Source organism: Cebidichthys violaceus, unplaced genomic scaffold, assembly GCF_023349555.1.
Source record: "Cebidichthys violaceus isolate CVI_PGR_0920_01 unplaced genomic scaffold, fCebVio1.0.p SCAF_4, whole genome shotgun sequence".
Lineage (NCBI taxonomy): Eukaryota > Metazoa > Chordata > Actinopteri > Perciformes > Stichaeidae > Cebidichthys > Cebidichthys violaceus.
The window spans coordinates 18,316,856-18,330,741 of record NW_027176594.1 but is presented as its reverse complement, the minus strand read 5'-3'; the positions used below and the strand labels follow the sequence as shown (position 1 = coordinate 18,330,741).

The 13,886-nt window shown below is 39.6% G+C and overlaps 1 protein-coding gene across 1 annotated transcript; it reads right to left on the bottom strand.

Annotated features, from left to right (window-relative positions):
• Nucleotides 1-8,602: 8,602 nt before the first annotated feature.
• Nucleotides 8,603-11,769, bottom strand: LOC137885190 (serine/threonine-protein kinase pim-2-like). The gene is made up of 7 exons (XM_068727346.1): nucleotides 11,378-11,769; nucleotides 11,034-11,128; nucleotides 10,852-10,899; nucleotides 10,467-10,688; nucleotides 9,957-10,134; nucleotides 9,645-9,818; nucleotides 8,603-8,709 (listed from the first exon to the last, which is right to left on the bottom strand). The coding sequence occupies exons 1-7, from the start codon at nucleotides 11,727-11,729 to the stop codon at nucleotides 8,603-8,605; spliced, it is 1,176 nt and encodes a 391-aa protein (XP_068583447.1). The 5' UTR covers nucleotides 11,730-11,769.
• Nucleotides 11,770-13,886: the final 2,117 nt, after the last annotated feature.

Genomic DNA, 13,886 nt, shown 5'->3' with positions numbered 1-13,886 from the left:
GGTCTCTGTTCCTTTACATCTGGTGTTGCTGGACCTTCTTTTCTGCCCCCCCCCCTCTTTCCTTAATGCTCTCTGATGTGAAATAGGTCCTGAGTGCAGAAATAAAACGGGTGCATCTCGATTGCTCTACCAGATTGTCTTCTACTTCCCAGAAATCCAGATGAAGTGACCTGGATGTTTGTGAGTGTGTGTGTGTGTGTGTGTGTGTGTGGCGTAGAAATAAGCTGCATTAGTAGTACCAGCACACCCTGTAAAAATAACTCTGCTTAACCCATTCATTTAAATGGAGCTAATTAGATGAGCTGTCTTGGGAGAAGGCCCTCACTGGACCATTTGTGCACAGGCATGAGTGTGTGTGTGTGTGTGTGTGTGTGTGTGTGTGTGTAGCAGGATTTTCATAAGATAAATGAATGCTGCTTAACAGTGCAGTAAATACAGAGGTCTTGTAAGGATATTACTGCTCTCGCTCTCTCTACTTTCTGTGTAACTCTCTCTCTGTAACACACACACATTTACATTTAATCTACGACGCGCTCTTACATATTAATCCTTTAACTCTGGCTCGCGTGTCGGATAGAGATAGATTCAAGAATGAAAATCCTTTTTATTACGAAACTAAACAGAACTAAATTTCTCGTTAAATTAGCTGATGCATATTCAGACACTAAAAAGTAGAATACAAACACAGCACAACGGGAAATTCACTATTAGGAGGTGTGAATACCAACAATGTTTACTGATGCAGATTCAGCTCATGTAGCAACTGTTTTATATTAACATGAAAGCATTCACAAGGCGCAAAAAAAACTGTTTTTGCACAGTGGAAAAAAAACAAGACCTCTAATAACTGAACTGAAAATAATATTTAAAGTACATTGATTTTTCTCAGCATTTTCTTTATTTTAGGATCTGCACATACTTTGCATTTTTTGTTATTTTCCCTTTTTTCTCTCTTTGTGACTGCCTTTCATTTATATATATATATATATTTTTTAGAGCCATTTCTGTTTTCTGAGATGCCGGGATTAATCAGTCAGGTATGGTAAGCATTCATTTCAGTCCGCCACGTCAAAAGCTGCCATGGCTGACAATGGATTGTGAGGAAATAAACAGTAGCGTCAAGATAAGACAAATCTCTAAAAACAGGTGGAGTGAGCGTGAAAGAAGGGAGAAAATGTGACTTTATCCTTCAATCAAAGTGGCAGGCGATTCGTTTTTTAATGCAGGATCCCATTTCGACTCAATTTAGTTTCCCATTAAAAATGTAATTGCGGCACCAGATGAGAGATTCAATCAAAGCTTCAAAATCAAAAGTAAAATGATATGAAATAAATTATAGCCTGTGAGAGTGGCTGTGTGTTTTATCCTCATATCATTTCCATGCCAATACTCAGTCTCTCCAAGCTAATTCGTTGTCTTTCTCTTTGGTCAATCATCATTCTCATCATCATGCATCGACATGAGAGCGAAATTGGTTCAACAGAAAGAAATAGCTTTGGTCACTTGTTGAGGAGTTTCAGCTCCCAGGTGTTTTCCTGGGCTTGTTAAAAGTTACAGACTTCGCTTCGTTCCAGCATGTTCACACCTGGGAAGTGCAATCACCACTGGTGGCAGCTCAGCACAATCAGCGCTACAGCAGTTGTTGAAGGAGAAGGTTATATACTTATAAATATAATATAATATAATGTTGTCAGTTTGCAGTTGAGATGGCGGGAAACCTTAACAGCTGTTAATTGGATCAGGTCTACTACAATGTTTTTTTTGTTGCTCTGGTGTTTTTTCTGCCAAATATTAAAATGAACATGAAAAAGAAGAGTAATTCATGCCCTTAGCCACATATATTTATTTATATATTTATGCTATTATGCTATCTTGTTGATATCTTAAATAATTAGATTCATATTTTACTAGTGTCACTATTAGTCATGGAGTTGGAACAACCTGCACAAACTGGGGCTACCTATTAAGTACAGCAGCCACATAAGTTAGCTAGCTAATTTATTGTGCCTTTATTGAACAGGGACAGTAAATAGATTACTTGCACCGGGGCAACTTTGAATGTGAGGCATCCTTAGTTATGCTTTGCTTTAAAGTACTTCATCATCTTAAGTAGTGATTTTTAGTTTTAAGAGGAGGAAGAAGAAGAATTGACAGAGGAGGTGCATCTGCGAGTGTTGTCGTAGTTCCCCACAGCTACCACTAGATGCTACTGAAGAGTCGTATTTTATTTCCAACACCAACCATCTTCCCCATTTCTGGACTGTGATTCGAACTTGTGACCTTCCAAACGCAAGCCGGCTCTTCTAATCTCGAGTCCACAAACAACCCGGTCCGGCCCTCGCTGTGTGTGCATGTGGATTGATCGTAACAACACCAGACAGCTCACTCGGTGCACTCAGGGCTCAGAAGGTGGACGAGCAGCATGCAGCAAACATTTCTTGAACCTTACTTTGATGTGATTCTGAGGACTCAGGGAATCATTTGTGGAAGGAATCCAGCCAGACACTCTCCTGTTGCATTCATTATAGTCCACTGTTGCTTCATTACAAACAGAGAGCAGAAATGGAGATTGGACAGCCGTTGCTGTGGTGCCGAAGTATACTGTTATGTACGAACACGCTCATCTCATCAGCCTGAATCAAAAAGTGGGGCTGCACGCAAAGCAGAGCGTCCCTTCCCTGCTAATTGAGAGTCAACCTATTTACCCAAATGGAATTCTTATACAGAGCGTGCACAAATACGTTCTTTGCACACAAAAACAGATTCAATGAAACACTCACATTTATCATACCAATGTCATCTTCTTGTTGGCGATGACGACCTTCAAAACTTCTAACCAATCGCTCACTCGGTGCAACTCGGGGTGAAGTGCAAACCTCCTTTCTTTAATAATATCAAGAGAAATGTGTAAGAGACAAACAGAGAGACAGTTGAAAGTGTAGGCCAGTAAGCGACATGCAGGGAAACCGTTCATGGGATGAAAGTATTTGGAGAAGTAATGTTCCTCAGATTTTACTATAAGTAAGCTGAGGAGAAGAGAGGGGAGGAAAATGGGGGGAATTAAGAATGCAAAGATCGCACTACAGAAGCTGTTAAATGTCTACATCTGCCCATCACTCATCCCCTGTGGTGTGTGTGTGTGCCTGTGTGTCTCGTCCATTAGTCACTGAGAGCTTCCTTAACGAGGTGCTCTTAATTGTCGAAGTCTGCTGGGAGTTACTTTTTGCACTCTCTATCTCCCCCACTTCCCCCTCTCCTCTCCTCCTCTCTTACTGTTCCATTTTTATTTTCTTTTGTAGTTCTGTAACTCTCTTTTTTTGCTCTCTCTCTCCCTCCCTCTCTCTCTCTCTCTCTCTCTCTCTCTCTCTCTCTCTCTCTCTCTCTCTTTCCTGTCATTTATCATTGTCTCAGGTTTTGGTCATTTTATGTTTTTTGCTTTCTCTTTTGCGTCATCGTGTCTTGATGTTGGTTTCCTGCTGTGAATTTAGTCTGCTTGTTTCTACATTGACCCGCAGAAAGGTGAAAATGTATGTGGTCTCCTGAACGTGTGCATGTATATTAATATCACTGCTGGGCAGTAAAGCTTACATAATGAGGCATCAGAGTACTATGATAACGTTTGCAGTCGTGTAAGGATTATAATTACATTGCACTTACTAATCCCAGTAACCTCGTTACCTCAACCACGTTGGAGGCTGTCGTGTTTGCTGATTATCGGGAGTCTCTTTGGGTCTCATTTGAGACTCTGGTGCAGGACTCGTTAGCTCGCCTCGGGGACTGAAGGTGTCGGGACTTCTTCAAAGACACCTTTGATAGAGTTAGGCTATATGTAGGCGAATGTGATGAGTAATGTAACCAATTACTTTTGCTGATGAGTAATATGTTGGTTTAAGTGTATGGCGTGCCCAACAAGCAAAAGCCAAAGGTCATAGACTTCTATCCTTACGTACGTGCATCTCCATGCAATATGTGTGTTTGTGTGTGTGTGTGTGTGTGTGTGTGTGTGTGTATGCCTGAGGATGACTCTGGAAGCAAATGTGTGTGGGTGGGTGTGTTTTACATATATATATATATATATATATATATATATATATATATATATATATATATATATATAAACAAAAAAAAGCGTGTCTCAGTGAGTCAGATGGGTACATGGTGTCATTGATCTGGCTGGCTGACATTCAGAATGTCTGGAGATATCCTGAGGCTGCTGCAGAGAAATGTAACCTGAGTCACTGTACAGGACCAGGATATGAAGTTGATTGTGGGGGCAGGGTGAGACAGAGAGAGAGAGAGAGAGAGAGAGAGAGAGAGAGAGAGAGAGAGAGAGAGAGAGAGAGAGAGAGAGAGAGTTGCCTCTGGGTCGAGCTGCAAGGGACCTTTAGGCAGAGATGTTTTTTCTTCATGGCGTCTCTCACCACTCCTGTCTCCTCTCCTCTCCTGCAGAAGTATGCAGGGCTCGTCCATCCGGCGGCTATGCTACATTCACTCTGCAATATTTTATTTTATAGATTTGAGAGTTAATAAATGGTGAAATTGTCACAGTTTGGTTACTGTGTTGCATCTTTTGAAGATCTATTTGTAGAATTTCAATGTTTTGGGTATTCATTTGTTTTTTCCCCCTTTTTATGTTCAGGTTTAGTGTTTCCTGCTTTTATTTTGTAAGCTGGTTGTACTTTCTTTCACCTGTCTTATCAGCCCTGCAGTCACCAGATCTTATGTTCACCTGTTCCCACTTCACCATTAGCCAGTTCCATATAACGTCCCAGTTCCTTTCGTCTTTGTTAGTTTGTCTTCATTTGTGTTTGGAGTTCTGTACACATTTGCCCGTGGCCTTGCTTGCGGTTTCCTGCCTGTTCTGTTCGACTCCTTTTCAAATAAAATCATTGCATTGTTTCTGCTGCCTGCTAAAATGTATCTGTGTTTAGGTCCATCTACTGTTGCCTGCTCTCCACACTGTGAATGAAACATGGCATAACATATAGCAGCTAACATGCGTGTAGCATATGATAGAAAGTTACTGATATAGTAAATACTATGGTAGATATATATGGACAAATTAAAGCAGAATATTGGATTGTTCAACCAGGTCTATCATATGTCATCTGCTGAGCAACACTAACATGCAATACACCCCTTTACTTTGTGTTGTAATTCAGTTTGAATGGGTGATTTTTGTCCCAATTAAAAACACATTCATTCAGTTACTAAAAGCAAAAAGCTAAATAATTGTTATTTTAACAGATGTTTTCATGTACCTCATTATCCTCTCTTCATCATTTGTGCTGTATTTCCCTTATTTTCTGTCTTAATTTGGGCATTTCCAATCTCCCTGCTTCCTGCTAATGACATGATTTGTAATATTGTTCAATTAGTTACTTTTTATGGCTTTATTAAATCCCATTGATGGTTGCCTCTTCGCCATTTAGTCACTATGCAAAATAAAGGCTGGGTATGAAATATAAATGCTTGTTGAGAACCAACAAAAATATGTCCATTGCACAAAGACAGGAATGAAACTTGGCATGGTCAAAATCCTACTTTTTTAATTTACTTTACTGATCAGAAAAACATTTTTTTGCTCCATATGTGCTCCTCAAACATTTCACATTGACCTTCTTTATACATTTGTCTGCAGAAAGATCCGGCATTTTCTTTACAGCTGCCTTATACAAACCACATACAGCCATGCCATTCGCCCGTTCAAACACCGAGAATTTATGATAAACATTTTAATTTCATCTAGATGTCAGCAGGGATGAGACCAGAGGTTACAAAGGCTCTCTGGCATGTTTTGATAAATCACTTTTAGTGATGCCGCACAGAACTGCCTGTGATTACCGTTTTCTGCACTTGAGGAATCTTTATAGATGCTGCTTACTCCGGATTAGTTGCCATATTCAGAGTTCAGGCTGGAACCTAATCCATTTGAAGGTTGGAGTTCCCACATTGTAGCTTTGAATACTAGCATGTAAATATTCAGCAATTGTTTGGATCTCTGGATGCTCAGGACTGATTTTTTTTTTTTTGCACAGCCTGGTGTTTGTCCGGGTCTGGAGACCCAATCCTCTTGCGCTGATCTCTCGTATGAAGTGCTCTGCTGAAGGGCTCGTTGCTCCGACTGACACCTCTGTCATAAGAATGCAGTCTTCCCTTGTGGCTTCTCTTGTTTCAAGGTAATCTTGGTGACCCCCAATGCAGGACTCTCATTCTTCCATATCTATGTCTCTTTCTCATTGATGGAGCATGCATCATAAATCAGCATCACACTACATTTTTAATCATGATCAATGACAAAATAATAATCTTCTCAAGCAATAGTAGCTTGAGAAGGTGAAAGCCGTACTCTCAATAGGGGCAGAGCCACAATTCAAATCACTCTTGCTTCTGCAGTAAGTAAATGTTGCTCTTGTCCCCAAGTGCAGTTGTTTTTGACAAATATAATACAAATATCCCCTCACTTGACAGAAGCAGGAATGTAGTAGGAATTCAAATGTGGGTGAATCATATGGTGCAGTTGGGAATCGTCATGAGGTAAAATCCTCCAATAGAAGCCCAAAAAAATCCTACCCACTATATTTTCATAAGGATTTCTGGCACCCTGTAAATCAAAATCTGGAGAACCTGATTTAGTTCATAACACATGACTGTCTGACCTGATAAGACAGAGATACAATAACACAGTGAAATGTTTAGTTGCTTTGCAACATTTCAACATGCAGCCCACGATGTGTATGGATCACTGGTCACAGTGGTGGAAAACATAATGCAGATAAACAACACTAAATTTAGCACCATCATTTTCATATTCACACCCGGAGAATATTCTTGCTTTAATATGCAGAGTTCCATATGGCTCGAGAATTCTCGAGTGGATGGCGTACAGAGAAGATGCAGCATAAATAAAAGACATGGGAAAATAGCATCATTATCATTATGACTTTATTCCTATTTCAGTGGGTTCATACTGTCATTCCTCTCTTTAATGTTTTGGTGTCATATTTCCATTCTGTACAGCACATTCAACATGAACTTTGGATTTATGTAATAATCTTTCCCTTTCTGTCTGCACACATTCCTTTGTTACTGATTACAGCTGATCACTTTCTCACTTCTTAAACAGAATAGGAAAAAAAAAAGCATTATTATTATGACAACAACAGTTGTAATTTTATATATTGCAAAATATGATTTGAAAATATTATCTGCATTTTAAACAGGACCATTGTCCCTTTGAAATGCATGTGCATGTTGCTGACGGAGACGACACCCAGACAAAATAGAAACGGCGCAGAGTTCAACTACAGTTCATTAAGCGTTGTTGATGAAGTGGATGATGTGAAGAGCTGAGGGACGTGTAGAGGTTGTTATTAGCCAGCGGCATTTTAAAATGCATGCCTGAGGGGAGTGTCTCAAATGAAGACTGGAGTGGGAGGAGGGCAAACATTTGTCAGAGTGCAATATTCATGATTATTTTATACGGAGGAAATAAATACAGTCTCTTTGCTACGTAGGTTATTTGATAAAGAAGGAGGCGATACCCTGAATTCGGAATAATGTACAGTACAAGGCCACAAAAGTTCTCAAAACGTCCTCAACTTCTTTTGGCTAACAGGCTAATTATCTCTGATACAACCCTTGTTTAGTTTTACAAAACAACTTTTAGAAACGAGTATTTCCCACACATGAACCCTTATTTCCTCTTGTTCTCAGGAAGGTTAACCAAAGCTCTGGCTGTATACCGCACTCTGGGAAAACTGTAAACTGTAGTTTGACAGGAAACAGGAACTAAACTTTTAGCTTGGGAAAATAGCTTCCATTTGCAACACTAGAAAAGCATGACGAATAAATACAAAATATAAAACAGTAGTGCATTCCTGTAGCGCATTTTTTGAATATGCCTCAAAAGGAATGTAAACAGCAGCAGCAAAAACAATTCTCTGAGCAGATATTATGGCCCGAGAATACCTTATTTTGACATGTCTACCAAAATAAACAAGACCTTAAGAGAACCCACCAGCAAGACCAATAATCAGTGGACATGAGTCAGTTACAGAACCAGCTTCCAAATGAGTTGATTTGTGCATAAAGCCATTTGTGTCAGACCTGCCCTCTCTTATTAAAGATAGCACATGTGAATTGAATATGACATAAAGAACATTGTATCGTCATTTTTAGTGACCATGGATGTGGAATCACATCATACCAACACTGACCATGAGGGCTTCGAAGCCATATTTTTCGGTAGGGGCCTTAAAGAGACAGGCCTTTATACAGAGCGTTTCAGAGAAGTGAACACAAGTATATTATGAGAAAAAATATGTGTCATGTGTTATGTGTTTTTTTTTTTTTAACATTAAACCATGTAAACATGTTCCAGTGGACACCAAAAACACAAGTATAAACCTGATAATGAGCATTATCTCATTTTAATATATATGTTTTGGTCTCTCCGTGTCCTGTTCCCATTCATTTGGTAGTCCACCATCTGATACTGCGATGCCCCGACGAGTCCGGATGGTCCAGTTCAAGGGCAAGATCTATACCAGACCAGTCGCTCGCCTTGTCGCCCTATCTACCATCCCAGACACTGATCCGGTCAGTCCTTCTTAGAGTTGAAGATCCAGGGATGGAGCTGGAGCTGCTCTAAGGTGGCACGCCTCTCAGGGTCTCGGACCAGACACAACTGCAAGAAGTCTTTGCAGTCTGGAGAGAGAGAGAGAGAGAGAGAGAGAGAGAGAGAGAGAGAGAGAGAGAGAGACAGAGACAGAGACAGAGACAGAGAGAGAGAGAGAGAGAGAGAGAGACAGAGACAGAGACAGAGACAGAGAGAGAGAGAGAGAGCAGGAAATAAGGGGTTTAAGTGGCAGCTTAGTGATCCATTGAAAAAAAAAAGATTTGAGACTGTTGAATAATTTTTGAAATCGGTGGTAAAAGTAACACACGACACATTAATTCACAGAAGTTTCCTGCCTTTTTTTTCTCCGTCTAAAATAAGATATTTTCTCACTTATCTCTAGTGGTATCGGTCACTTTGTATCTGCCTTCACCACGATACAGTGGAGGTGATTAGAATGTCACGGTGCTTATGACATTTAAAAAGAGTAATTTAAAAATCCTATTAACATCCCATTTAAGAAACAATGCATAATCGACAGATTTAACTGATAATAGTTTACATCTCTTTGGCAGAAAGTAGTTCCAATGAGAACTAGTCTCGGTTCAGTCTCACACCACTTTGTGAAACAGTCACAAAATTCAATCTATTGGTTTTGTGTACAGGAGCACGCATTGTACGACAATTACTTTACGGTACTAAAACTAAAGTTACGTTCAGGGAAAAACATCATGGTTGGACTTAAGATAATGTGGTTTATCCAACTAAACCACAAGACTTTGGGACTCGCGAGACTTTGGAACAAGAATCTCATGGTTTAAAGTCATGTGTTTGTTGGACCAATAGATTGCACTTTGACTACTTCACACTGCTCTGGGTTATTCACATTAGCAGAGACGGGATTTCTTTTTTGGAAGGAGATGAGAAAAAATGTAAAAGCACATTTTATCTGCATTGCTAGATGTCACTAAAAGTGTGTGTGTGTGTGTGTGTGTGTGTGTGTGTGTGTGTGTGTGTGTCTTACTTGTCGACAGATTCAGGTTGATTTCCATCTCCTGATGGAGCATCTTTTTCGTGTCGAATTCAGGTGTTTGCCTCAGCAGGTCCCACAACAGTGTCCCCAGCTGCCACACTGTTGTGGGACCTGCCCTGTATTTTCCGACCATGAACCATTCTGGTGGCGCTTTTGAAAAGGTCCCTGAAATACACAACATTAGACACTAAGAAGGAGGGAGACAGTCAGAGATAATCAGAAATAGAGAAAGAAAGACATAGAGAGAAGAGGGGCAGAAGAAGCCTTTGTTTCAGCATTAGGACCAGAAACCAGATATCATACCAGCAAAGTCGTAATAGTGTCCCTTCTTGACAAAGCATCCACAGCCAAAGTCGATAATTCGGACCCGTGGGACTTTGCATCCAGTTTCGACGAGTATGTTTTCGAGCTTGATATCGCGGTGAAATACCCCCTTTGTGTGCATGTCAATGGAGGCATCCACCATCTGCGTCAAGATGTTCTGTGATAAAAAAAACAAAAAACTATGTATGTATGCTGAATATGCAACTTTCTGGAGATGAATTCAAAACAGCTCAAAACATAAGGATTTATTGGTACCAGAGGATCAGTTCATTTTTTTATGCTTGGTGAGTCCCACGTAACAAAGCACACTCTGCAGTGATACATCTGTTTCTTCATGTGTTTTAGCTGCTATGATGGCCAGACAATGTAAATTATGGCACATATATTCTAATAAATGACTAGGTCGTGACAACAAATGAACCATTTCAGCTGTGGGTTGTACCACATGAAACAAGCTGGAGGAGGAGTTGCTGCCTAACTTTTCACTACCTTAGCCTCCTCTTCCTGCAGGTGGCCTCCTTTGGTCCTGCGGTAATTGTAAAGATCCTTGGAGGGGATTGGTCTTTCCATTACCAGGATGAGGTCATCCTCCAGATCGTAGCAGTCGATCAGGGAGACGGCTGCAGATGCTCCAGGTGATTCAGCTCCACCTGCTAATTTCACCATGAGGGCGACTTCGTCAAGGACCTCATGCACCTTTCCATTCTGGACCTGAAGGAAATGCAGAACACACATACTGCTGTTAGTATATGAGGAAGAAATCTCCATGAATAGCTTTGCATGGTCAGACCAATAGCACCAAGAGTGAAACATGTTTCAGATGACCGTGTTTACTTCTACAGTTAATGTTAGGATACCACATTTAACCACTTACCACTTCCCGGTAGTGGACCTTTTCATTTGGAATGTGCTTGATGGCCACCTGAAAGACAGAAACAAGCATTTCACTTGGCACTTTCTAAGGATGCAGTGGAGTATAAATTGTGTGTGTGTGTGTGTGTGTGTGTGTGTGTGTGTGTGTGTGAGAGAGACGGAGAATGTTTATGTGAAACTTACTGATTTTAAGTCTTTCATCCGGTAGCCGGCCATTACGGCTCCAAAACCGCCTTCACCGATCTTATAAATCTCCCTATATTTGGTTTCAAAGTCAGCTGCACATAAACACAGAGAGAAGACGTGTATTTGCATAACTATAATTTTGAGCGTCAACTGTTGATTGTAAAATGCGAAATTTCGATGAGAAGTTATATCCCGCTCCTGTCTTTGTGCTAAAGATGAAGCTACCGCCAGCGGTCACACTGGGCGGTATGACCGCTGGTACACACCTGCTCAAAATGTCAGACTGTTCTTTCAACCGTGAATCAGGTGGAAGCTAACTTTCCCTCACACTATCAGCTTACCTTGGCTAGTTTTCACAGAGAAGGACAAGTCATACATTTCATCCACTGATGAAGATGGCGATTCGCTGCTTCTCCGTCTGCAGGCCTTTCCTTCACTCTGCCCAGCATTGAAACCCTCAACCAAAACACTGCTTGTGATGTTGATAACACTGCTCCTCCTAAACCTTTTCTTGGAGCTCTCTTGGTCAGCTTCAGCTTTCCGCTTGCCCCCCTTCACACTGACGACCTCCAACTCATCACGACTGGAGGAACTAATGTAGATGACTTCATCACCCCTCCGTTTTTTGTTGGAGGACCTTCCGTCAGTGCTGGCCTTCCTCTTGTTCCTTGGATCCATGACATCCTCCACCATGTTGAAGATGGGTCTTCTGGTTTTGGAGTCATTATCTAAAATTAAAGGGGAGTGGATCACTTATTTGTTGACAGCATAAAGTTTAATCAGCAATTGTATTAAATATCTCAACTCACAGGCACTACATTGGTCATTTTTGCCTAGATCTTTAATCTGCGTTTCCTCAAGAAATACTTGTTAGTTTACCTATCTAGTCGTTTAAAATGTTTTTACCTAAAATAATATGAGAAGTAAACTCACAAAACACTGTTCATATTTTACAGACCAAGACAAGACACTGCTCTTTAGATTGGAAACCATTGCCCTCAATCACAGAAAACAGTTCTGTGTTATATAAATATATAAAAGTTATAACTTGAGTTACCAATTTAGAGTTGGTGCTCATCCCACCTTTTTCCCAGGATGCCACACTTACCTTGAACTTTCTCGGAGGCCAGAGAGTGAGGAGTCTCACAGTCCCGTGTCGGTTTGCAGGACATGATGAACAAGTTATGTTCAAATGAAATTGTTTTAGAAAAGGATAAGTAGTTATCTCTCGTGTATCTCTTGTTTCTCTCTGGGTTTGTCTGTTGGTCTGATCTGAGTTGAACTAGTCTGATAGTATCCACATAAGGCTGATCCATCAGTGATATCATCAACAGTTCCACAGCTGACAGCTGGTGTTCCGTCATGTGACATTAGACCAGTGTCACAGAATGCAGTTTTTGAAATTTAAATAAATACATAATATAATAAATATTAACATAGTGTTAGTACAAATTAGGAAACGCAGCAAAGGTCCTTCTTATATATTTTACTATGAATCCTACACTGACCAAATAAGTTAACACAAACATGAAAGATTACCAATGTGAAATATACTCATGAAAAAAATAGACAATATACATTTTTTTGTTGAGGTTTTCTTTATTTTTTGTGCATTTTCATGATATTGATGCTTCTTTGAGTTTACATCTCTGTTACTGTAATAAGCACTTACTGCTTGGACAAAAAGGGCAGAAAGACTATATGCTCAGTGAACAGAAACATAAAAAGTAATCTACAATCTTTATGAAGCTCACACTATATTCAGTATCTGTTGGTCTATCTTACACCCGGAGCAAAGCGAGGCACAGTGCACCTTAACTGTCATTGCTAACTTCAGAGCGACAGTTGTCATTTTCAACACCCACATTATGTAACTAGCAAATTCATTTGTTGCCCATATATATGTATATATATATATATATATATACATATATATATATACATATATATATATATATACATATATATATATACATATATATATATATACATATATATATATACATATATACATATATATATATATATACATATATATATATACATATATATATATATACATATATATATATACATATATACATATATATATATATATATATATATATATATATATATATACATATATATATTATTAGATTTCAGTTGTTGTAAAATCTATAAAAAAAAACTCAACATTTTTATCTAACAAAATATCCAGCGTCAATCTATAGTTAATGGCGTTTCAAAATCAAAATGTTTACTGCAGGAAACCTCTCGCTTCTCCAATTAGCCAAATCTGCCTCTTCAATTTTCCTGCCAAGGGACCACAGATGTAAATTAATTTATAGCTAACTGTGGTACAGCTAAGAGGCTGTGCTCTGTCCCTGTCAAATACATGAAAAGCAATGCACCCGGAGCAGATGCACCTCGCTTTAAAAGGGAATGGGAGGTGATGCTGTGATTGGTTTAGTTCATGTTATGCTCAAAACACACCTATGATTAATTAGTAGACTAAATATAACCCATTTGCTGCTTGCGTCTTGCTTTGCTCCCAGATTAGGTGCCCTTTAACTAGCAAAAGCGGAGTTGGACTAAGTGCAATTGCATCATGCCCTTTAAACCATGCACTACAGATAGCTTCAGATTTGGTCAATTTAAGCCCATGTGTATTGACGTTATATTCAAGGAGGCTTTTATTTTTTTTTACACATTTAATAACTTTCGCTTTTCAAATGTTTCCTTGCAACATGTCCTCATCTCAACTCCACACATACTGACTCTTGGTCAGGAGCCTTGGATTCACTTCAAACCGTGACGCTCCACTGCATTCATAATCAAAACGTGGGCAAAGCCACTTCAAACAAAAAC